The following is a 26073-nucleotide window of genomic DNA, read 5'->3' on the forward strand; positions in this document are numbered from 1 at the left end:
AATATACTCTTGTGACAGTTTCAGATTGTATCAAGCTGGAGACTGTGAACAAGTGCCTAGCTTATCCTTAACCCAACAGTTCTGGGATTACTTTTACTCTAAGACTGGGACCACCTATTTGCATTGATTTTGTTTCTCCTATGCTATCTGCTTATTCTCTGTTTAAAGTAACTTCCACTTCCCACACTCCTGAATACTCTTTCAGTGCATAAACCTTCACCTTAAAAAGAAACTACACACACATCCACACACCCACCTGAGCAACTTTTATAAACAGCAATCCTGACACTCAGAATAAAACATAAGGACCTATTTTGGCTGGGCAAATGCAGAAGAACCTGAGTGGATGGATTTTGGCAAAACTTTGAGAGAATCCAAAAATGTTTCACCTTGAGGACTAAAGTTATGCTACTCATAAAGGAATTTGGAAAACCAACTAGAAATAGAAGAATAGATCAGGAGTGCCCACTTGAATTCCTGGATTATCTGGGAGGACCCCCCCCAAATGGCCTCTCATTGGGCACCCTGAATGAATTTCTCTGAGAATACAGGCTTGCTGTTAGAAGGTAGTCCATTTGCCTATCGACGTGTGTATATTTGTACATGCATTAATATGTACATATAACATACATTTGTAGTTCTGATGATTCAATGTGATAATGCGTGTAAAACTCTGACAATAAGTAAGCATTCCATATAGTTAATCTTTCAGTAATTCTGTGAAATCTCTGCTTCACATTTTATATGTGAAGAAACTGATGCTCAGAGAAATTAAGTCATTTGACTAGAGTTGCCCTTCTGGTAAGTGACAGAGCTAGAATTCAAACCCTTGTCTGACCCCAAAGCCCATGCTCATTCTACATATTATATCATCGACTTAAACTACTTTATAGCTGATTGCTTCCTAATCTAATCTAAGGCCCTATCCCAGACCTATCTCTCCAGCTCTAGATTTAGGCATTTAATTCCCCATTTGCAAGGTCCATAGTTAAACCAAACTCCACGGAGCCTTCAATGAACTTATTTTCTTACTCCACAAAGTTCTTCCTTTCCTGTACTACCTATTTTGGTGAACTGTCCCACCACCCATTGTCCAAGCTATACACCTGGAGTTTTCTTAGTCTCCTTCAACTTTCTCACCCCCATATTCAGTTGGTCACCACTTCCTTAACATTTCCTGTGCTGCTCTTCCTCTCTGGGCTCTTACCATAGCTCCTATTCATCACTCCTCACATGGAGAACTGCAGTAGTCTCCTAATTGGCCTCCCTGCCTGTAGACCTACTCCCATCTAATCTGTCATCTGCAGTTGAGGAAATTCCACTCTGATGACCTTATTCCATTTCTTTATAGTCTTTTGAAAGCCCCATGTTTCTTATCAGATGAAATATGAATTCTCTAACATAGTACACATGGCCTCCCTGGTCTGGCCATTTCCCACTGTCCAGCCTCATCACAGGACACTTCTTCACTAATACCCTGTGCTCTAGCAAAGCCCAAATCCTTTAATTCCCTGATTGTTTCCTATTATCTTATGTTTTTATACTGTTCTCTCAGACTGGAATACTCTTCCTAATTTTCTGATAAACTCCAACTCATTCTTTAAGATCTTGCTTAAGTGTTCATACCTAGACACCTTTTTTGGTCCATCAAGCAGAGCTGAGCTCTCTATTTTTGGTCGTTATTGTGCCCAGTCCTCTACATTTTGACCTTTTGTTTACACCTCTGTCATGGGCACTACAATTTCTGTGACCTGTTTGGGAGTACATACTCTTTACTTTTATATTATATAGCACCACATACTGTTTTGATACATGCATTCTCTCTTATTTTAACTATATTCACTTATTATCTGCTGTTTTTCTTGTTTATTTTCTTGTTTGTATATGTTTATATTGTTTTCTGTCTTGTTTGCTACCATGTCCAAAGGCTTAGAATAGTGCTTGGCATATGGTAGCTATTCCACAAATGTCTTAGAATGGATGAATTAATTCAACAAAATATAGTTGTAGAAGTTTATCAGGGCACTCTAATTATTCATATATATATATATATATATAAACATATATAAATAAATATATCATACACGATATTATGTATATGATAATATACTTATATTATAATTTAACTTAATTTTAGCATTTCCTGATGTTGGAGAGAATGGTAGCATCATCCATAACCTCTGGGACAAAATGGGTCTAGAAAACGTAGAGAGCAAGAGTGAGCCCAAGATGATAGTGAAAAGGAGAGCTCGGCAAGGAAAATGTTGAATTTCTATGTGGAGGTAGAATTGAGATAAAAAGAATGAGAAGCCTTTTTCAAGGGTCTGAGCAAATATAAACTAGATTGTTTACTTTGATTTGGTTGTGAAATTTGTTATGATCATTGATTTTCTTTTTTATTCCACCATTGGTGTGTATGTTGCATGGCTGCTCTGCTGATACAGTTAATGTTGTTCTGCTTACTGTTGAAATGGTCATGTGGCAGGCCTGTAATGCATGCATAGTCCGGTTCCAGGACTGAGCCTTGTGCAGTGTTGCTGTTGGGGGAATTCCTGATAGACTTTCTGGTGTAAAGGCTGCACAGCAAGTCCCTGGATAATTGTCAGCACTGTGGGAATCCCTCCACTGGGAAACTTACATAGTCATATTGTTCGGCTGGCACTTCAGAGCTTGTGGCTGTAGACAATATCTGCTAGAATGTTGCTCTAAAGTACCTCAGGAGACTGTATAGTTTCCACCATTTCCTGTGAAATGCTCTAGTTTGGGTTTATTTAGAAATAATGAAGCAGCATTGAATTATATCAGTCATAAGGAGACCACAGAAATTGCTGCCTTTAACCATCAGCATTATTTATTTCCACCATTAAAAATATCCTTTTCCTTTTAAAATTTCTATGTTGTTTGTTTGCATGTGTTTTGGTATAAGTTAATATGATCCAGAAAAAAATCCTAAAGACACAAAAACAGTATTTTCCTCAGTGTAATGCCTCTAAGATTTTAACTTAAAGATTTTTCCGTGAATATTTATAATTTAAATTTTAAAATTTTAGTCTTAAGTTGATACGTTCAGTTGCTGTTTGTCAAAAATACTGAAATTCTAAAACATTTGAATGGCTGGTGGTTGCAATAAAAAAGTGTTCAAAATTGGCTTTGAATAAATATTTGTTGAATAAATAAAATTGGAGAAATCCTAGAAATCTGAGTTTTAATATCCCATGCATAGGTCAGTGGTCTTTATTCTTTTGGGGGTTACAGAATCCTTTGAAAATTTGATAAAGTATGGATTTCCTCTCATTATCTAAAAAAAACCCAATAAGAAATAAAAAGAAAATTCTGAAGCCCATTCATGGACCTGTGGCACTGGTGACCTCGTATGGAATAGTTTTATTACATAAATGTGTTAACTCTCAGGTACTGGGAGAACTGTATTAATGTATTCCAGAACACTTTTTAAGAAATGTGATCATAGTTACTATTTACTAGATCTGATATCTTGCCTGATGTATAGAGCAAATAGTCCAGATAGAAATGGAGGTAACTAAGTCTTAGGTATTATTAGAGAACTTAGAAAGACCACTGAACCCAAAGGACTGTGTCTAGTGTGGGGGTAGTGTCAACAAACTGAGATCTGGAGGATGAAGGGTAGTTGTGTTTTGTCATGTAGATGGGGAGGTTGAGAGAGTTGTAGGCCCAGGGAATCTCAACGGCCTTAGACGATACAGACATTTAGGGGGCTGGCTGGGAGGAGGGCAGTGGCAGTAGAGGAAGATGAAGGTAGGAGCAGATTAACAATGTTCTTAAAAACCATGCTAAGGAGTTTATACATAGTGTATGGGAATGGATGACTTTAAAGCAGGTCAGTGACATGAAGAGATTTTTTATTTTAGAAAAATTACTGACTCTGGACAATGAATTGGGGAAAGAAGGTGGCAAAATTAGAGAAAGAACAACTAGTATGCTTTTTCAGTAATCCAGTGCATGATGGTGGTGGCTTGGGGCAAAGTTGGAGAATTGCACAGTAGGTAGGACATTGGGTTTGATTAGATTTGGAGATAAGGGAGCTGGAAGAGTCAGGAATGGATCCTAGGTTTTTGTCTTGGGCAACCTGATGGATGATTGTGAAATATAGAACTTCGGAGGAGTGAGTGGGAGAGGTGGGAGGAAAGGAAAGGAGACAGAGTCGAGTTTTCAACACTGAGTTTGAAGTGCCTGTGGAACATCCTTGAGATGTCTGGGAAGCAGTTGGGTATATGAGTCTAAGCTCAGAAGTAAGACTGGGCCATAGGGAAACATTTGAGGTTCGTCAGTAGTTCTTAAACTTTTTCCACCTTAACACACCTGAAGAAGAATATAAAACCATCCCACCCATAAAAGTGGCTCAATTTGGCAATGATTGTCATTTTATCTCTGAGAAAGCTCTTTCCCAAGGTGACTGCATGGCTCTCTTATTTCATTCGTCTTTCTGTTCATTGTTACATTATCAAAAAGCCTGCCCCATACTACCCTATAAAAAAATAACACTCTGGTCACTCCCTATTCCATTTAAAACACTATTGTTCTTCATACCACGGACTGCCACCTAATACATATATATTTGTTTATTGGATTATTTTTCCTTCCATCAGAATGTAACTCATTGTGAGACAGGAATTTTGTCTTTTCTGTTCACTAATCTACAAGGTCTAGAACTTCCCTGGCACATGTCTTTGAATAAATTATTTTCAACATGGTGGAGAATGGGATGAGAGGATGTGAAATCTGGGAAATCTTTTCTACACATTTTGATTCAGGTCCCTGAACAAGGATACCCTCTGTACTCTGCCCTTATCCATAGATTTGAGAATCATTATTAGTGATACTGTCTAGAGACGTTGGAATTGATGTCATTGTCCAGAGAACATATGTAAAGTAAGGAGAGAGGCATGAAAAGGCAAGAGTGAGAAATACCAATGCTCAAGGGAGAAGGCAGAGATGAGGATTCCACAAATGAATTCCATAGCTAGAGAGGTATGAAGAAAACCAGAATATGCTAGATCAAGGAAGTTCAGACACAGTATAATAAAGAGGGTTAGATCAGTGATTTCCAATGCTGCTAGGAATGAAGGCCTAGGCAAAAATAGGTAGAAGAACTAGTACTTCACAGTAGGAGAAACATAAATGGCTTGTAAACATGAAAGAAGCTACTCTTGCTAGTAATCAAAGAAATTAAGTTCCACTAAGTATCATATGGTAGTGGAATCCTCCCAACAAGCAGTCAATTCATTACTTTAAAAAAAGACATGTGACCATATCAAATAAAAAGCTGACTTATATTTGGAAAATATTTTTAAATCCTGATATACGATAAGCATGATACATTTACACTTTAAATCAACATGGATTGGAAAATTATAATCAGTAATTTGCATTGTCTTTTATTTCAATATTGCTGTTGTAAATATCAATTTGTACATTTTTCTGATTAATTCTGTCTTGAGAAACGTTTAGAAATATGGTGAAAGATTCACATACTGAGATGACATAGCATCATAACTGAGGCATATTTCTGTACAGAAGGCTGGCAGAGAGGCATGCTATAATAAGAACCACACAGATGGACCATTGCCATTTTCTCTGACCCAAGTTCTTAACCATGAAAACCTCCTAGGTAGCCTTCTGAATGCCTCAGATCTGAGAAGGGTTTCTTCACAAGACAGGTTGTGTCCACAAAAGAGGATTTATTAAATTCAGAGAAAAACACTCATATTGGGTTTGGTGACTGACCAAATGCCCCTGCTCTCTTAGCAAATGTCATCATTCAACTAAGCAGCACTTCAAGCAGGGACCTTTTGCCTCATGTTCTAAGAATACAATTAAAACAATGCTTGATTCTTAATTATTAGCAAAAGAAACCTACTGGCAGACTTAAGCAGAAAGGTATTGACTAGAATATTGGGCAGAGGTCTGAAGAATTAAGCTCAGGAACATGAAGGAATGATGAAGGCTAGCCTAGATAGCTCCTTGGACTCCAGTCAAATCCTGCACAGAGTCTGTTGCAAATGCTGAATCCTGTTCTGCTTCCACCAATGCTACCCTTAGAAAATGGATATTGCTGCCACGGTTACTCTACCACACAAATAGATTTCTCACTGTTTGTTTCACTTTTAAAAGCATTATTAGTTTCGAGTGAAAACCTGAGTCTGGTGTAGATAATGGAGGAAGCTTTGTCACATGTCTGCATCCCAGCAACAGAGGAGGCTTGGATCATGAGCAACTGATTTGTGGCTTCAAATTGTAGGAAGTGAGTTATGCCTTCTGCTAAGATTCACATTATGGAGAGTGCTCCAAAAGTGTGGCTTACTTCACTCTGTATGACAGACTCTAGGTCCATCCACCTCACTACGAAATGTAAAATAGATAGCTAGTGGGAAGCAGCCACATAGCACAGGGAGATCAGCTTGGTGCTTTGTGACCACCTAGAGGGGTGGGATAGGGAGGGTGGGAGGGAGGGAGACGCAAGAGGGAAGAGATATGGGGATATATGTATATGTATAACTGATTCACTTTGTTATACAGCAGAAACTAACACACTATTGTAAAGCAATTATACTCCGATAAAGATGTTTAAAAAAAAATTAAAAACCATAAATAAAGTGTGACCAATCCATTATTTAAAACAAAACAAAACAACAACAACAAAATGACAAGAGCCTATTGAACAAAAGGCAGATTAAAAATACACACTGGAAAATGTTATTAAATGTTGAAAGACATTAGCAAACATTCAGAATCTGCCTGATTCTGATGGAATTCAGATGGAAGGAGAAAAGGAAAGTAGTGAAATTATGCTAATTTATTTTTTTATTTAGGTAAATCAAGAAATATTATTTCATTGATAGTTTTGATAAATTAAAAAATATAGGCTTAAACATAGTGTTTTAAAAAGGTGAAGAAAAATAAAATAATAAAAACAATCTTCCAAGAATCACACAAAACAGAAAATAAATAAGAGCAAGAACAATCATAAGTGTAATAGTAACTATACTAGGAAAGAAACCAAAACAAAAATTTACAGAATGGGTGAAAAATGTGAAATTCAAGTAAATTAAGAGGAATACTTATATAATTAAAAGTGTGGGCTCTGAATTGTCCCTATTTTGAATTCAGAACCAATTCTGCAATTTACTAACTATAGGACCGTGGGAAAGTTATTTAAAGATGTTATGCTTTAGTGTTTTTACTTGTATAATGGTATGCAAAGCACATCAAAGGAAAGTGGACTCAGAAGAAATTTTATGAACTTCAGTACATTTGTAAAACATTAATGAAAATAGGTTAATTAAGTCTTTAATTCAAGAAGCCAAGAAGGAGAAAATAAACCTTAAAAAAAAGGAATTAATAAAGATAAGTAGAGAAATTAATGAGCTAGAAAATGTAAAAATATTTGAATTGGTAAATAAAATGGAACTGGCTGTTTACAAAACCAAAAAAAAAAAACCTGAAATAGATGAATTTTTATACTTTAATTTAAAAAAATGTATTATAGTAGAATGTATAAAATGAACATACAGAAAAATATAGTCACAGATTAAAGGTAAACTGACAGAACAACATTTGCACATATGCTGAAAAGGGTTACTTTCTTTAATATTGATGGTGTTTTTAGAAATCAACAAGTAAAATCTGAAAATATCCAGTGAAAAATAGGTACAATACATAAATATATAATTTTCAAGAGAAAGAAAATACAAGGATTTGAGCACCCAGAGTGGATAGCTTAGGTAAGAATCATCCATTACAGAGTAATGCCTTAATAAAACTTTTATTTTTTTTCCTGGCTAAGTGGGCTACATATTATAAAAATCTGTACATCAGCCTAGGAAGCTCCTATCACCCATCACCAAAACCTTTTTTATGGGAAGTATGAGTATGTAATAACAGAGCAACTCAAAATGATGTTCTCTGAACTTTAGGGAGATTAACCCACTCTATAATGCATGTATTTAACCAAACTTATTTAAAAACATAAATAAAATACATCATAATCTGAGAAACTGGGTGAGACAGATGAAATGAATAGGGCAAAATCAGATAAATATAAATAGCAGAAATATATAAAGAGTTCAGCTGTCTATATTGCTCTTTTATAGGCTTTGTATCATGGACCAGATTTGAGAACAGTTATAAACATGTATTGCAGACTAATCCATCGTGTTAAATATCGACTTGGTCTTTGGAGGACGAGACAAATTATAAACCTTACAGAGCTAGAGGAATGGATGGACAGAAAAAAATGTATGTGATGCTATCATTTCTGATTTGATTTTAGATTTGGAATTATTTTAACCATTAATTTACATAAAATTTACATAAAATTACCCATAGACAACACAAGTAGGCGATATTTTTATTGCTTCAAGCTATTTACTTTTTAAGTTGATGTATATGTGGATTAATTTATTAGGATCTCATTCTGGCTAAACAAAAAGGAAATTTAAAGGAAAAATAGCTAAAGAATGAGATTTCAGAAAGAACATGAACCAGAGCTGCTCCAGAGATCTAAGGAGCAAAAAATAAGAGGCAATCTCTGTTTGCCTCTGGGGGATAGAAAAGCTGCTATCACTTTATGACTTTTTATTCTTGAGCTTTAAATTCAAATTCTAGGTTGGTTTAGCTTGAGTTATGTGTCCAACACTTTGCCTTGATAGGGCAAAGAAATCTGCTTGGGAGTTGCATAGAAACTTAGAAACTATATTCATTGAGGGGAGGGAGTAGCTCCCCAAAGGAAAACTACATATTTATAACAGAAGAACAGTTAAAGGACACTGAGCAGACTAAACAACAGATATCCATTACATGTTGCTTATTAGTGTTGAAATTCTACGTGAAGAACAGGTTTTCCAATTTCTATCTTAACTTTCAGAATCCTGATTTTTATTATATTTAATGAATTTATTATTGCTTGATTAGGATGGATATTAAAGTCTGTTTCTTGATTAAAAAAAAAATAAATGAGGACTTCTGGTTTCTCCTTCTGTACGTAAGGAGCTTGGAAGTCAACACTCTATCTTAACAACAAGTAAAAAAGCTGAACAGACTAAAAAATCAACAAGTCTTCTTGGATTCGTAAAAGAGGGGAGACACAGGGCAAACTGCTGCCCCTAAGACTGGAGAGACAGGCATACAAAATCACAGCTTACCAGAGCAGAGACTCATGAGCAGAATCCGATGTGGGAACCAGTGCTGGGGTAAGAAAAATGAACTGTAATTGACAAATGGCAGGAGCACAATTCTGAGAGTTAAAAATTCCAGAGGATCCAGTCATAAAGGGGCCTCCACAATACTGCGATATTTACCTCCAGGAGCTCAATCAGATTCCCACAGTAAATATGAGAAAATGAACCATTTTGAAATATGCCAGAGCACTCCATTCTTCTTAACAAGGCCTGCCTTCAGAGGAAACTAATTAACCAGAGCCTAACCTGCTGGGTATTATCAGAGCCTAATTAAACCTGTGGAAGGGAAATACCCAACTCCAGTCCACTCTGACCATCCTGTCCCACCTAAGGAGGAAGAAAAAAACTGGGAAACATTCATAAAGTTCACAGTCCAGAGCCATAGGCTGCATAAGAGACTGAGACCTAATCATTAGAACACTTCCTCTCCCCCAGCACCTTATCACCACGTTACTAAAGACCTTTTTACAGCAGTTTCTTTTACCCACTATGTCATGACTAGCTACATGTATACTACAAGGTATACAAAAACGTAAAAAACACAATTTGTAAAGACAAAGCAAATGTCAGAACCAGACGTGGCAGGGATGTTGGAATTATCAGACTGAGAATTTAAAACAACTATGATTAAATATGCTGATTATGCATAAAATAGACAGCATGCAAGAACAGATGGGCAAGGTAGGCAGAGAGATGGAAATCCCAAGAAAGAACCCCAAAGAAATGATAAAAATAAAAAATATTGTAACAGAAATGAAGAATGCCTCTGATGGGCTTCTTGGAAAGGTGGCTGAGGAAAGATTCTCTGAGCTAGAAATTATATCAATAGAATCCTTGAACACTGAAAAGCAAAGAGAACAAAAACTGAAATAAAAAACAGAACAAAGTATCTAGGGACTGTGGGGCAACTACAAAAGGAGTAACATATGGGAATACCAGAGGGAGAAGAAAGAAACAGAAGAAATATTTATAACAATAATAACTGAGAATTTCCCCAAATTAATGTCAGACACCAAACCACAGATCCATGAAGTCCAGAGAACACCAAGCGGAATAAATTCCAAAAAACTACACCTAGGCGTATCATCTTCAAACTATAGAAAATTAAAGATAAAGACAAAAATTCTGAAAGAAGCCAGATGGGGAAGGCACCTGGCCTCTGGAGAAAAAAAAAAAAAAGAATTACATTTGACTTATCCAAAACCATGCAAGTAAGAAGAATGGCATGAAATAGTTAAAATGTTGAGAGAAATAAAACACCAACCCAGAATTCTGTACCCTTAAAAATTATACTTAAAAAATGAAGGACTTCCTCAGACAAACAAAAATTGAGGGAATTTGTTGCCAGTATATCTGCCTTGCAAAAAGTGTTAAAAGAAATTTCTTAGAGGGGAAATAATATAGGTCAGAAACTCAAGACTACAAAAAGTAAAGAAGAGCACTGAAGAAGAAATAAGAAGGTAAAATAAAACATTTATTTTTCTTATTCCTAAGTGATCTTACAGATAACATGTTCAAAATAATACTAACAATATACTCAATTACAATATACATATATAGCTTAGGTATAATTATATATGCTGATATATGTACATGTATGTATAAGTGAAGTGAATGACAACAATTATACAAGGGATGGGAGGGAGGAATTAGAATTATTTTGTTATTGTAAGGTATTTGCACTACCCATGAAGTAGGATAGTGTTATTTGAAAGTGGATTTAGATTAGCTATAAATGTATATTGTGAACTCCAGGGCAACCATTAAAATAAAGTAAAAAAAAAAAGGATAATAGGTATGCTTTGAAATGAGAGAAAATAGAAACATATAAAATCCTCAATTAAAATTACAAAAGGCAGAGAAAAGTAGAAGAGAAAAATAAGAACAAAGAACAAGGGCAACAAATAGAAAACCTATCAGATATAGTAGATCTGAATCCAACTGTGTCAGTAATCACTTTGAACATTAAATGATCTAAATCCACCAATTAAAAGGCACACATTGTCAGAGTAGGTCAAAAAACACAACCCAATGGTATGCTGTCTACAAGAAACCCACTTTAAATATAAAGACATATATAGGTTAAAAGTAAATGGATGGAGAAAAATGTACCATGCTAACAATAATCAAGATAAAGCAGGAGCAGCTATATTAATTTCAGACAGAGCAGGTTGCAAATTAAGGAAAGTTATCAAAGGTGAAGAAGAGCATTACATAATGGTAAAGGGGTCAATTCTCCAAGAATACATTAACAATTGTAATTTAGTATCTGCCTAACAACATAGCATCAAACTATGTGAGGCAAAAACTGATAGAACTACAAGGAGAAATAGATGAATCCACTAACATAGTTGGGCAAAATCCAACACCCATTCATAATAAAACCTCTCAGTAAACAGGAAATAGAGAGGAACTTTCTCAACTTGATAAAGACTATCTACAAAAAAACTACAGCTAACATCATACCTAACGTGAGTAACTCAGAGTTTTCCTACTAAGATCAGGTACATGACAAGGACATCCTCTCTCACCACTCTCTCTCACCACTTCTTTTCAACTTCATGCTGGAAGTTCTTGCTGATGCAATAAAGCAATAAAAGGAAATAAAGGCATACAGATTGGGAAGAAAGAAAACTATCTTTGTTTGCAGATCATATGATCATTTGTGTAGCAAATCTGAAAGAATTGACAAAAACCCTCTGGAACTAGCAAGCCATTTATATCAAGGTTGCAGGATACAAGGTTAATATACAAAAGTTAATTGCTTCCTGGATACCAACAATGAACAAGTAGACTTTGAAATTAAAAACACACTACCATTTACATTAGTACCCTCCAAAAATGAAATACTTAGGTTTAAAGGTAACAAAATATGTATAAGATCTTTATGAGGAAAACTACAAGACTCCAATGAACAAAATCAAAGAACTAAATAAATGGATAGATATTTCATGTTAATGGATAGGTAGTCTCAATATTGTAAAGATGTCAGTTCTTCCTAACTTGATCTATAGATTTAATGCAATCACATTCAAAATCTCAGCAAATTATTTTGTGGACACCACCAAAATGATTCTAAAGTTTATATGGAGAGGCAAAAGACCAGAATAGCTAACACAATATTGAAGAAGAACAAAATTGGAAGACTGATGCTATCTGACTTCAAGATTTATGATAAGGCTACAAGTTCAAGTGTGATATTGGTGAAAGAATAGACAAATAGATCAGTGGAACAGAATAGAGAGCCCAGAAACAGACCCCTATAAATATAGTCAACTGGTCTTTGACAAAAGAACAAAGGCAATATAATAGGGCAAAGATAGTCTTTTCAACAAATGGTGCTGGACTAACTGGGCATCCATGTGTAAAAAAATAAATCTAAACACAGACTTTACACACTTCACAAAATTAACTCAAAATGGATCATAGACCTAAGTGTAAAATGCAAAACTGTGAAACTCCTAGGAGGTAACATAGGAGAAAACCTAGATGATCTTGGGTATGGTGACTTTTTAGATACACCACCAAAGACATGACTCATTAAAAAATTAATTGATAAACTAGACTACATTAAAATGAAGAACTTTTGCTCTGTGAAAGACAGTATCAAGAGAATGGGAAGATGAGCCACAAACTGAAAGAAAATATTTGCAAAAGACATATCTAATAAAGGACTGTTATCCGAAATATATAAGGAACGCTTAAAAGTTAACAATAAGAAAGCAAACAACTTGATTAAGATATGGGCCAAAGATCTCAACAGAGACCTCAGCACAGATAACAAATAAGCATATGGAATGATGTTCCACATCATTTGTCATCAGGGAAGTGCAAATTAAAACAACAAAGAGATACCACTACACACCTATTAAAATGGCCAAAATCCAGAACACTGACAGCACCAAACGCTGGCAAGGATGTGAAGCAGCAGGCACTGTTATTCATTGTTGGTGGGAAAGCAAAATGATACAGCCATTTTGAAAGACAGTTTGGTGTTTTCTTACAAAATTAAACGTACTCTTGCCATACAATCCAGCAATCATTCTCCTTGGTGTTTAGCCACAGGGGATTTATGTTCACACAAACCCTACACATGGATATCTATAGCAGCATTTTCATAATTGCCAAAGCTGGGAAGCAACCTTCCAAGCTTTTCCCTCCATTAGTAGGTGAATGGATAAATAAACTGGTGCACCCAGACAGTGAATATCATTTCGTTATAAGAAGAAATGAGCTGTTAAGCCATGAAAAGAAATGGAGGAACCTTAAGTGCATATTACTAAGTGAAAGAAGCCAATCTGAAAAGGCTACATTCTGTATGATTCCAACTATCTGACATTTTGGAAAAGGCGAAACTGTGGAGAAAATTAAAAGATCGATGGTTGCCTGGGGTGGAATTGGGTGGGGGGAAGGATGAAACAGCAAGCACAGAGGAGTTTTAGGACCATGAAACTATTTTGTACAGTGATGGATACATGTTATTATACATTTGTCCAAACCCAAAGAATGTACAACACCAAGGTAAACTATTGGCTTTAGTGATTATGGTGTGTCAGTGTAGGTTTATTCTTGATAACAAACGCACCACTCTGGAGTTGGTGCATTGATTAATAATTGATAATGGGGGGAGGAGTTATCTTTGAGTGTGGGGGTAAAGGATTTATGAGAAATTTCTGTATCTCCTTCTCGAGTTTGTTTTAAACTTAAAACTGCTTTTGCATGTGCAGACTCAGGTCCTGGAGAAAGATGGCAACAGCCAAGAAGCAGAAACACGATGGGTGGGTGAAGATTGGCCCCTGCATCCTGGGGGACACGCTGGGGGTCAGGAAGTTCAGCAAAGTGAAGGTCCATAGAAACTTAGAATCCTGAAATTAGAACATTGGAGAGGAGACTGTGAGTTGACTTCTGATAGGCTATGAAGGATGAGACACAACTTCAAAAAGCAGAAAACTCTAGGAGCTGGAACATAATAGCCTGGGAGCAAGAAGTAACTCCCATGGATGTCACTGTGTGAGGGCACAGGGAGTAACTGATGCTCATACTAGGTGAACATTTGCTTGGTTCCCTGTCATCATTGTGTTCCATTTAAGAATTCTTGGATGGGACTTCCCTGGTGGCACAGTGGTTAAGAATTCACCTGTAGGGCTTCCCTGGTGGTGCAGTGGTTGAGAGACTGCCTGCCGATGCAGGGGACACGGGTTCGTGCCCTGGTCCGGGAGGATCCCACATGCCGCGGAGCCGCTGGGCCTGTGAGCCATGGCCACTGAGCCTGCGCGTCCGGAGCCTGTGCTCCGCAAAGGGAGAGGCCACAAGAGTGAGAGGCCCGCGTACCGCAAAAAAAAAAAAAAAAAAAGAATTCACCTGCCGAGCAACTAAGCCCGTGCTCCACAACTACTGAGCCTGTGCTCTAGAGCTCACGAGCCACAACTACTGAGCCCGCATGCTGCAACTACTGAAGCCCACGCGCCTAGAGCCCGTGCTCCACAACATGTGCACCGCAATGAGAAGCTCAGTCACTGCAATGAAGAGTAGCCCCCACTTGCCGCAGCTAGAGAAAGCCTGTGCGCAGCAATGAAGACCCAACGCAGCCAAAAATAAGTTTATTTAAAAAAACCAACAATGGCTTTTGTAACTTTTCTTTAAAAAAGAAATAAAACTACAACAACAAAATGATCCGAATAACTTATATTTAACTGGAATCAGCAACTTACTGCCTTATAAAGTAAAAGTGCTACATTTTTGGTAGTTTCAGCTAGTCATAAAATGTTTATTTTATAGTGGACTGTAAGTTCCATGAAGACAAGAACTGTGTCTGTTATGTTCATTAATACATACCCACTGTTAACAAATGCTTGGTTTATCAGAAGGGCTCAAAAATATTTTTTGAAAGGATAGTTTTCATTAAGCTTATTAATTATGCTAAAATTATGTACCAAAAGTATTTATCAATAACCAGAATTCTTTGAGTTAGAATGCCTCCTTTTTGGTGGCTAGAGGTTGAGGAAGGAATAATCCAGAGAGAGAAAGAGATTCTATGTAAGTCATAGAATCAGTCACAGAATCATAGAACTCAGATCAGTTTCCCCAGTCCAACAGCCTGGTTTCTAGAGAAAAAAAGCAGGAAGGAGCAAAGTATTTAGAGATGAAAAGGCAGGAAGAAGAAGGCAGAAAGAGAAAACAAGAGAGGCAGAGAAAGAGAAAACTCTTCTTTCATTAGGAAACTGCTGGGGCTTCTTTTACTTAATCCTTTAAAAAGTGAGAGGGAGTGCAACTAACTTATTTGGGGAAATACTGTTAGCAGAATGGAGAAATGAGTCAGGGAAGAGATGGAAGGAAGGAAAAGGTGCATCATCCATCCATCTAACCAAAGGTGCCCACATGGTTACCATGTGGGCAACCAGAGCTTAATCCCTCTAGGGAACAGTGTAGCCACCTTGCCTCAAGTGCTGTGTCTTTACCCACCAACTCCCCCAGTCAGAGATGAAGAGCTGCTCCAATGGGAGCCTTGATCGCCTGGCACTTCTGGCTTGCTGCACAGGTAGGCAGAGTGGAGTCCTGCAGCCAGAGGGACCCCTTAGGCAATGAAATGCAGGTGCTGGAAATTTAAATCAGATTAGCATGCACAGACATGTAAGGGACAAGGCAATATGAATGGAGACAGCAACTGCTCTAGTTTGCTTGTTAGAATAGAAAAAATCATAGAGATATTAAATAGACATTTATGTTTATTTTCTGCTGTGTTTCAGAATCTGGAATAGCTACTCGTATTCAGGCAATCACTAAATGTTTCTTGAACTTGTTGATGTCTTATGACTGTCCATCTCAACTGAATGAGTGGATGAGTGAATGGATAGAAAATTGAAGTCTGTATGGTTGATTGTCGGAATGATACATTAACTTCTGTTAGAAACCACTTTGGTGCCCTTTGTCATTGGGAGCCCGTATTTCAGAGCTAAACCTGTGCTGAGGACAGACCCTGTCAACTTGTAAATGCTGATTAACAATCAGATTTATGGGGCTAATCCATATACTTTAGAATGGAGACTCAATTTCATCTTTTTGAAACAAAAATAAAATGGAGAACTACACTTACGAAACGCGTGCATCAGTTCTCTTGGTCATTATCTAAACCCTGTCTAATGCCAAGTATGGGAAATAGGTGAGGGTTGTCCCGACTGAATGATTTTCTGGGGAAGCCTTGAGCCAGGAGTGACAAAAGATATTAAAGTAGGAAGTAGGAATGCATGATGTTACCAAAAAGTAGATATTTTAAGGGCAAAATCAGCAGTAGAATAAGCAGTCCAATGTGGAATCACCAATTCAAGTAAATAGTTAGAATGTGGGTAGAAGTCAAAAAGAGATGAAAAAATTAGGGAAACTAATCAAAACTAATAAAAAATGCATGCTGAAATGGGTCAACAGAAATCAGGCCCCCAGAAGCCCTGAGCTATGTCTTACGATGTGGTTTGAACGTTGATATATGTAGAGTCTATGGACAACTGTCATGTAAACCAGGCCAGAGGATGCCAGTGTTCTCTTTGGGGAAGCAAGACCAAATTTCCCTCCTTTGGAGTGGGGGAGGGAGAAGCATGCCCACTTCCTCTGCCTGCCCCAGGAGGCTGACATGGTCCTACTCACCTCATGGAGGCTTATCACCAGACATCAAAATAAAACTGGAGTGAAAGTGTCTTCAAATCCAGATCACACTTTCAGGTGGGGTGTATATTTGATTTGTTATTTACAAAGAAAATATTTTATTTTATCTTTTTTTCCTTGTAGTCTATGAAACAGTGTTTGCTAGAAGAGAAGATTGGCAAGGATTAGAAAGAAGTGAGCTCCTTAAGTACTTCAATGACTGTGGTCATTTCCCAATGCACCAGCAAATTGATGAGGTTTGGGACCTGGTCCATAGAGGTATTTTCTCATTTCTTTTTTTTGCTTTCTCCTTTCTTTTTTTCCTCCGTGTTTTCCTCCTTTGTTCTTTCCTTCCTTCTCTTACTTTCATTAAACTTGTCTTATAAGTCCCTTTTTTTCAAATTTTCAAAACCTGATTTTAATATATCAGAAAGAAGAGATTAAAAGAACAGGTTAAAAGAAGTTAATACGGTAAAATTATTTTTAGAGAGGTAGAAGAGATTCTTTAGCTTTTTAAGCTTTTAATGTATTTTTGATACAATATAAGTTATGTCAGGATATATTTTAAACCACCATGTATTTTAAATACTGATGCTAAAATGATTTCTGCTGAATAGATTTGGTACCAAAGAATATAGTCAAGTTTAAATGTTTAAACATTATCAATTATTTCAATGCAATAGATTTTCACAGTTAGAAAATCATTTCTTTTCTGAACAGTCAATAAGTGAAATGATAATATTGTTTTTGTATGGGAATATTTAGTAAGTTAAATGGAACAACATTTCTCCATTCTCTAAAGATTAGTAATGGAGTGCAAATTGTCACCAAGGTTTGGGAAATCTCATTGAATTTTCCTTAACTCCTTAAGATTCTTCTCATCATTTCTTTCTGTGTCCACACTAATGCTATGGCTGGCTGCCATGTTTAAAGATGATGAATGATGTACCCGTAATTTAATTGAGAGGAAAAGATAAACAAGCAAAACAAAATATTTCAGGACCTTTTTTTTTAGTAGAGGTGAAGGGCCCACATACCAGTAGGAAGGTATGATTAATGTCAGAGTGACAAGGTTGAAGCTTCATTAAAGGTTGAAGTTCTCTTCCTTTGTTAGTTCTTAGTGTAATTATCTAATTCTTTACCTATGTATGGACTTTGCTTTGCCACTGCTGAATCCCTAGTACCTAGAAAAGTTTTCTAGACTCTTGGTAAATATTTGTTCACAGTCTGGAGAAGCATCCAGATCATGTTGGATGTTTAAGCAAATTTTTCCTGATGACAAAAACATTAAATATTTATTATAGAAAATTTGGGAATATAGAAATATATAAGATTGCTAACCAATAGCAATTAACATTTGATGTTCATCATTCCCAGTTTTTTTCTGTGCATATAACATTTTTATGAAAATTAGAATTTTCTAAATATTTGAAAATCTACTTTTTTGCTTAACAATACTCATTAATTTCCAAGCCATAAGTATCTTTTACAACATTATTTATGATAGAGTAATAACTTGTCATAAGGGTATTCTGTATTTACTGTTTATATTTAAATTCTTACCATTTTTCTTTATAATAAATAATAATAAAATTTTAAAAATTGAATGCAGCAAAATAAAATCAATTAGGGATTTCAGAAACTTATACTTCAGAAACTTGGTAATTTAAAATATGTTTTTCTTCAAATTAACAGTTTCATAGTGATATTTTCCTTCACTGATTATTTTGGAGTATATCATAAAGGCTTAGGTTTAGGGCATGGCTTAGTATTAGCTTGACTGGATTTAATTCCTGGCTTCAGCACTTATTAGCTGTATGTCTTTGGACAAGTTATTTACCTCTGCTATGCCTTACTTTATATATATGTAAAAGGAAGATAATACTCTAAGTCATTGGGCTGTTATGAGATTAAAATGAAATAATTCATGTAAAACATGTGGCCCATTATAAGTGCTCAATAAATGTTTGCTATTATTATTCTTAAATAATTTTAAGTATACTTAGATAATTATGACAATTAATTTTCATAATTTTTATTTTGAAAATGTTAAAATGTTGAACCTAATTGTTGAATGACGTATTTCTATAGAGATTTTTGTATTGAATGTTATCAACTGGTTTACACCCATATCATCTCTTGCTTACCATAATGACCTGTGTGCTAGAGAAGATGATATGCTCATTTTTGTTCATTTTACAAATGAGAGAACTGAGACTTAGAGACCTTTTTAAGTCATTAGGAGAGCAGAAACTATCCCTGGTCTATTCAAGTCAAGTTCAATGCTCTTTCCATTTTACTATGTGGAATAAAATTTAAAAGTTCAGTGTTACAAAAGCATAATTAGATAGATGGTTAAAATATTCTTGACAGAAAGTATTGCCTTTTATTGATCTTTCACAGACTAGATAATGCCTTGCAATATAGTAGGTTTTCTGAAAATGATGTACTCTATTAAATTTCTTATTAAAACTAGAATTTTCAAAAGAACAGTTAGTATAAAACATACTGTTTTTATTATAATGCCTAAAATTGGGAAGCTTTCCTTTATAGAAAGAAGCCACTCTAACATAATTTAAAATATATGTCCAATTATGCTGCTACATCCAGTTCAAAAATTCTAGTGGTTTATAAGAAGCTTTAATTTAAAATGGAGATATTCTAAAATAATGGAAAGAAAACAGAAAATTTATGGGAAATGGAGCTAAATTAATGTTTTCTGCTTGCTTCTTCTAAGAGAATCTGATTTTATGCATTTTGGATTGTCAATCTTCTTCATTCATACTGACTTATTTGATTGTGGATAATAGCTCCAGATGTGCAACCTACACATTTTTTCATCCAGTAGAATATTTCACCTAACCCATATGTACTTAATTAAACTGATTAACTTCGTCAGTGTATGACACCAAGTAGGTCAAAGTTCCAAAACTGTCTGTATGTGTTCAGGTATTTTTAGCTTTTTTTTTTTTTCCATTTTTTTTCTTATCACTATGGTAACAAAAAGTTGTGACTGAGGATGTGATTTTTGTCTGAAAATCTTCCTTTGGGATAATGAAGCCCCTTCAGACTGCATGTAGTGGCTGATCTTAAAAGCTGAAGACTATGCAAACATGAGAACCTTTACTTGATATTCATTTACATCTCAACAAATGAAACTAATAACAATAGGATGGCATATCTCAAAGGAAAGAAAATCATAGTTTGGTTCTATATTATCTATCCTCATATCTAACTAATTTTAGAAGTTTGAACTTTGAAGGTTTTCCAGTGTTTTCTCAACACATAAATAGAACTTTTAGGTTGTTTTCTGCAATTGAAATGAACTCAACAATGAAGACAAATCCACTTTCACTGTGGAGCCCTAGACAAAAATGTTAAAACCCGAAATACCCTCTGCATCTGAAGAAACAATGGTCTGAGATAGGATATGAATTATTTCAGCCTCTCTGACTAGTTGGTGGCAAATTGTAACTGTATCCTGGGCCTCCTGCTCCTCAGGGCACAGCTTTACCCACTACAAGCAGACAACACTGGATTTTCTGTTATTTTCTCAAGATATGGCTTTATGTTATTAAATGGAGAGCATATAATGAGTTTCCCCTAAAATTGTTTTCATATGAACAAGCTGTCTAATAATAAGATTTTTATTTTTTAATTTTTTTTTTGCGGGACGCGGGCCTCTCACTGTTGTGGCCTCTCCCGTTGTGGAGCACAGGCTCCGGAAACGCAGGCTCAGCGGCCATGGCTCACGGGCCCAGCTGCTCCACGGCATGTGGGATCCTCCCGGGCTGGGGCACGACCCCGCGTCCCCTGCATCGGCAGGCGGACTCTCAACCACGGCGCCACCAGGGAAGCCCTAATAATAAGATTTTGATTAAGCATAGAAGGGATTAAAGAGGACTAAAAAAGGTAGTATTCTAGGGCATAAGAAATTTTAATGATAAAAGAATGCAAGGAGATTGGTTCAAGATGGCGGAGTAGAAGGATATGCTCTCACTCCCTCTTTCAAAAACACCGGAATCACAACTAACTGCTGAACAGTCATCGACAAGGAAACACTGGAACTCACCAAAACAGATACCCCACATGCAAAGACAAAGGAGAAGCTGCAATGAGAAGGTAGGAGGGGTGCTATCACAATAAAATCAAATCCCATAACTGCTGGGTGGTTAACTCACAAACTGGAGAACACTTATACCACAGAAGCCCACCCACTGGAGTGAAGGTTCTGAGCCACATGTCAGGCTTCCCAACCTGGGGGTCTGGCAATGAGAGGAAGAATTCCTAGAGAATCAGACTTTGAAGGCTAGCGGGATTTGATTGCAGGACTTCAGCAGGACTGAGGGAAACAGAAACTCCACTCTTGGAGGGCACACACAAAGTAGCGTGTGCATCGGGAGCCAGGGGAAGGAGCAGTGACCCCATAGGAGACTGAACCAGACCTACCTGCTAGTGTTGGAGGGTCTCCTGCAGAGGTGGGGGTCAGCTGTGGCTCACCAAGGGACAAGGACACTGGCAGCAGAAGTTCTGCAAAGTACTCCTTGGCGTGAGCCCTCCCAAAGTCTGCCATTAGCCCAACCAAAGAGCCCGGGCTCCAGTGTTGGGTCACCTCAGGCCAAACAACCAACAGGGAGGGAACCCAGCCCCACTCATCAGCATCAAGCAGATTAAAGTTTTACTGAGCTCTGCCCACCAGAGCAACAGCCAGCTCTACCCACCACCAGTCCCTCCCATCAGGAAACTTCCACAAGCCTCTTAGATAGCCTCATCCACCAGAGGGCAGACAGCAGAAGCAAGAAGAACTATAATCCTGCAACCTGTGGAACAAAAACCACATTCACAGAAAGACAGACAAGATGAAAAGGCAGAGGGCTATGTACCAGATGAAGGAACAACAAAGAACCCCAGAGAAACAACTAAATGAAGTGGAGATAGGCAACCTTCCAGAAAAAGAATTCAGAATAATGATAGTGAAGATAATCCAGGACCTCGGGAAAAGAATGGAGGCAAAGATCAAGAAGATGCAAGAAATGTTTAACAAAGATCTAGAAGAATTAAAGAACAAAAGAACAGAGATGAACAATAAAATAACTGAAATGAAAAATACACTAGAAGGAATCAATAGCAGAATAACTGAGGCAGAAGAACAGATAAGTGGCCTGGAAGACAGAATGGTGGAATTCACTGCTGCAGAATGGAATAAAGAAAAAAAATGAAAAGAAATGAAGACAGCCTAAGAGACCTCTGGGACAACATTAAACGCAACAACATTCACATTATAGGGGGTCCCAGAAGGAGGAGAGAGAGAAAGGCCCCGAGAAAATATTTGAAGATATTATAGTCGAAAACTTCCCTAAGATGGGAAAGGAAATACCCACCCATGTCCAGGAAGTGCAGAGAGTCCCATACAGGATAAACCCAAGGAGAAACACGTCGAGACACATAGAAGTCAAATTGGCAAAAATAAAAGACAAAGAAAAATTATTGAAAGCAGCAAGGGAAAAATGGCAAATAACATATAAGGGAACTCCCATAAGGTTAACAGCTGATTTCTCAGCAGAAACTCTACAAGCCAGAAGGGAATGGCATGATATACTTAAAGTGATGAAAGGGAAGAACCTACAACCAAGATTACTCTACCCAGCAAGGATCTCATTCAGATTCAATGGAGAAGTCAAAAGCTTTACAGACAAGCAAAAGCCAAGAGAATTCAGCACCACCAAACCAGCGCTACAGCAAATGCTAAAGGAACTTCTCTAAGTGGGAAACACAAGGGAAGAAAAGGACCTACAAAAACAAACACAAAACAATCAAGAAAATGGTAAATGGAACATACATATCGATAATTACCTTAAATGTGAATGGATTAAATGCTCCAACCAAAAGACACAGGCTTGCTGAATGGATACAAAAACAAAACCCATATATATGCTGTCTATAAGAGAAAAACTTCAGACCTAGGGACACATACAGACTGAAAGTGAGGGAATGGAAAAAGATATTCCATGCAAATGGAAATCAAAAGAAAGCTGGAGTAGCAATACTCATATCAGATAAAATAGACTTTAAAATAAAGAACATTACAAGAGACAAGGAAGGACACTACATAATGCTCAAGGGATCAATCCAAGAAGAAGATATAACAATTATAAATATATATGCACCCAACATAGGAGCACCTCAATACATAAGGCACCTGCTCACAGCTGTAAAAGAGGAAATTGACAGTAACACAGCAATAGTAGGGGACTTTAACACCTCACTTACACCAATGGACAGACCATCCAAATAGAAAATTAATAAGGAAACAGAAGCTTTAAATGACCCACTAGACCAGATAGATTTAATTGATATTTATAGGACATTCCATCCAAAAACAGCAGATTACACTTTCTTCTCAAATTTGCATGGAACGTTCTCCAGGATAGATCACATCTTGTGTTACAAATCAAGCCTCAGTAAATTTAAGAAAATTGAAATCATATCAAGCATCTTTTCTGACCACAATCCTATGATTTTAGAAATCAAGTACAGGGAAAAAACGTAAAAAACACAAACACGTGGAGGCTAAACAATATGTTACTAAATAACCAATAGATCACAGAATAAATCAAAGTGGAAATCAAAAAATACCTAGAGACAAATCACAATGAAAACAGGACAATCCAAAACCTATGGCATGCAGCAAAAGCAGTTCTAAGAGGGAAGTTTATAGCTATACAAACCTACATCAAGAAACAAGAAAAATCTCAAACAATCTAACGTTACACCTGAAGGAACTAGAGATAGAAGAAGAAACAAAACCCAACATTAGCAGAAGGAAAGAAATCATAAAGATCATAGCAGAAATAAATGAAATAGAAACAAAGAAAACAGTAGCAAAGATCAATAAAACTAAAAGCTGGTTCTTTGGGAAGATAAACAAAATTGGTAAACCATTAGCCAAACTCATCAAGAAAAAGAGGGAGAGGACTCAAATCAATAAAATTAGAAATGAAAAAGGAGAAGTTATAACAGACACCACAGAAATACAAAGCATCCTAAGAAACTAGTACAAGCAACTCTATGCCAATAAAATGGACAACCTGGAAGAAATGGACAAATTCTTAGAAAGGTATAACCTTCCAAGACTGAACTAGGAAGAAACAGAAAATATGAACAGACCAATCACAAGTAATGAAATTGAAACTGTGATTAAAAATCTCCCAACAAACAAAAGTCCAGGACCAGATGGCTTCAGAGGTGAATTCTATCAAACATTTAGAGAGGAGCTAACACCCATCCTTCGCAAACTCTTCCAAAAAATTGCAGAGGAAGGAACAGACCCAAACTCATTCTACAAGGCCACCATCACCCTGATACCAAAACCAGACAAAGATACTACAAAAAAAAGGAAATTAGAGACCAATATCACTGATGAATATAGATGCAGAAATCCTCAACAAAATAGTAGCAAACAGAATCCAATAGCACATTAAAAGGATCATACACCATGATCAAGAGGGGTTTATCCCAGAGATGCAAGGATTCTTCAGTATACTCAAACCAATCAGTGTGATACACCATATTAAGAAATTGAAGAATAAAAACCATATGATCCTCTTAATAGATGCAGAAAAAGCTTTTGACAAAATTCAACACCCATTTATGATAAAAACTCTCGAGAAAGTGCACATAGAGGAAACCTACTTCAACATAATAAAGGCCATATGTGACAAACCCACAGCAAACATCATTCTCAATGGTGAAAAACTAAAAGCATTTCCTCTAAGATCAGGAACAAGACAAGGATGTACACTCTCACCACTATTATTCAACATAGTTTTGGAAGTCCTAACCATGGCAATCAGAGAAGAAAAAGAAATAAAAGGAATACAAGTTGGAAAAGAAGAAGTAAAACTGTCACTGTTTGCAGATGACATGATACTATACATAGAGAATTGTAAAGATGCCACCAGAAAACTACTAGAGCTAATCAATGAATTTGGTAAAGTTGTGAGATACAAGATTAATGCACAGAAATCTCTTGCATTTCTATACACTAATGATGAAAAATCTGAAAGAGAAATTAAGGAAACACTCCCATTTACCATTGCAACAAAAAGAATAAAATACCTAAGAATAAACCTACCTAAGGAGACAAAAGACCTGTATGCAGAAAACTATAAGACACTGATGAAAGATATTAAAGATGATACCAATAGATGGAGAGATATACCATGTTCTTGGATTGGAAGAATCAATATTGTGAAAATGACTCTACTACCCAAAGCAATCTACAGATTCAGTGCAATCCCTATCAAATTTCCAATGGCACTTTTTACAGAACTAGAACAAAAAATCTTAAAATTTGTATGGAGACACAAAAGACCCTGAATAGCCAAATCAGTCTTAAGGGAAAAAAATGGAGCTGGAGGAATCAGACTCCCTGACTTCAGACTATACTACAAAGTGACAGTAATCAAGACAATATGGTACTGGCACAAAAACAGAAATATATATCAATGGAACAGGATAGAAAGCCCAGAGATAAACCCACGCACGTATGGTCAACTAATGTATGATAAAGGAGGCAGATATACAGTGGAGAAAAGGCAGTCTCTTCAATAAGTGGTGCTGGGAAAACTGGACAGCTACATGTAAAAGAATGAAATTAGAACACTCCCTAACACCATACACAACAATAAACTCAAAATGGATTAGAGACCTAAATTAAGACTGGACACTATAAAACTCTTACAGGAAAACATAGGAAGAACACTCTTTGACATAAATCACAGCAAGATCGTTTTTGATCCACCTCCTAGAGTAATGGAAATAAAAACAAAAATAAAGAAATGGAACCTAATGAAACTTAAAAGCTTTTGCACAGCAAAGGAAACCATAAACAAGATGAAAAGACAACCCTCAGAATGGGAGAAAATATTTGCAAATGAATCATCGGACAAAGGATTAATCTCCAAATTATATAAACAGCTCATGCAGCTCAATATTAAAAAAACAAGCAGCCCAATCCAAAAATGGGCAGAAGACCTAAATAGACATTTCTCCAAAGAAGACATACAGATGGCCAGGAAGCACATGAAAAGGTGCTCAACATCACTCATTATTAGAGAAATGCAAATCAAAACTACAATGAGATGTCACCTCACACCAGTTAGAATGGGCATCATCAGAAAATCTACAAACAACAAATGCTGGAGAGGGTGTGAAGAAAAGG

General features: G+C 36.5%; 1 protein-coding gene across 1 annotated transcript in view; it reads left to right on the top strand.

Annotated features, from left to right (window-relative positions):
- Nucleotides 1-26073, top strand: part of IQCM (IQ motif containing M) — a gene marked incomplete at both ends in the record, with an annotated part of 348083 nt that overhangs the window by 144586 nt on the left and 177424 nt on the right. Inside the window, 2 exons of the mRNA XM_082838169.1 lie at nt 8130-8274; nt 16995-17129. Of these exons, the coding sequence (XP_082694295.1) occupies nt 8130-8274; nt 16995-17129 (280 nt within the window). The remainder of the gene's footprint in view (nt 1-8129; nt 8275-16994; nt 17130-26073) is intronic.

This window comes from Leucopleurus acutus, assembly GCF_964270905.1.
Source record: "Leucopleurus acutus genome assembly, chromosome: 4".
Lineage (NCBI taxonomy): Eukaryota > Metazoa > Chordata > Mammalia > Artiodactyla > Delphinidae > Leucopleurus > Leucopleurus acutus.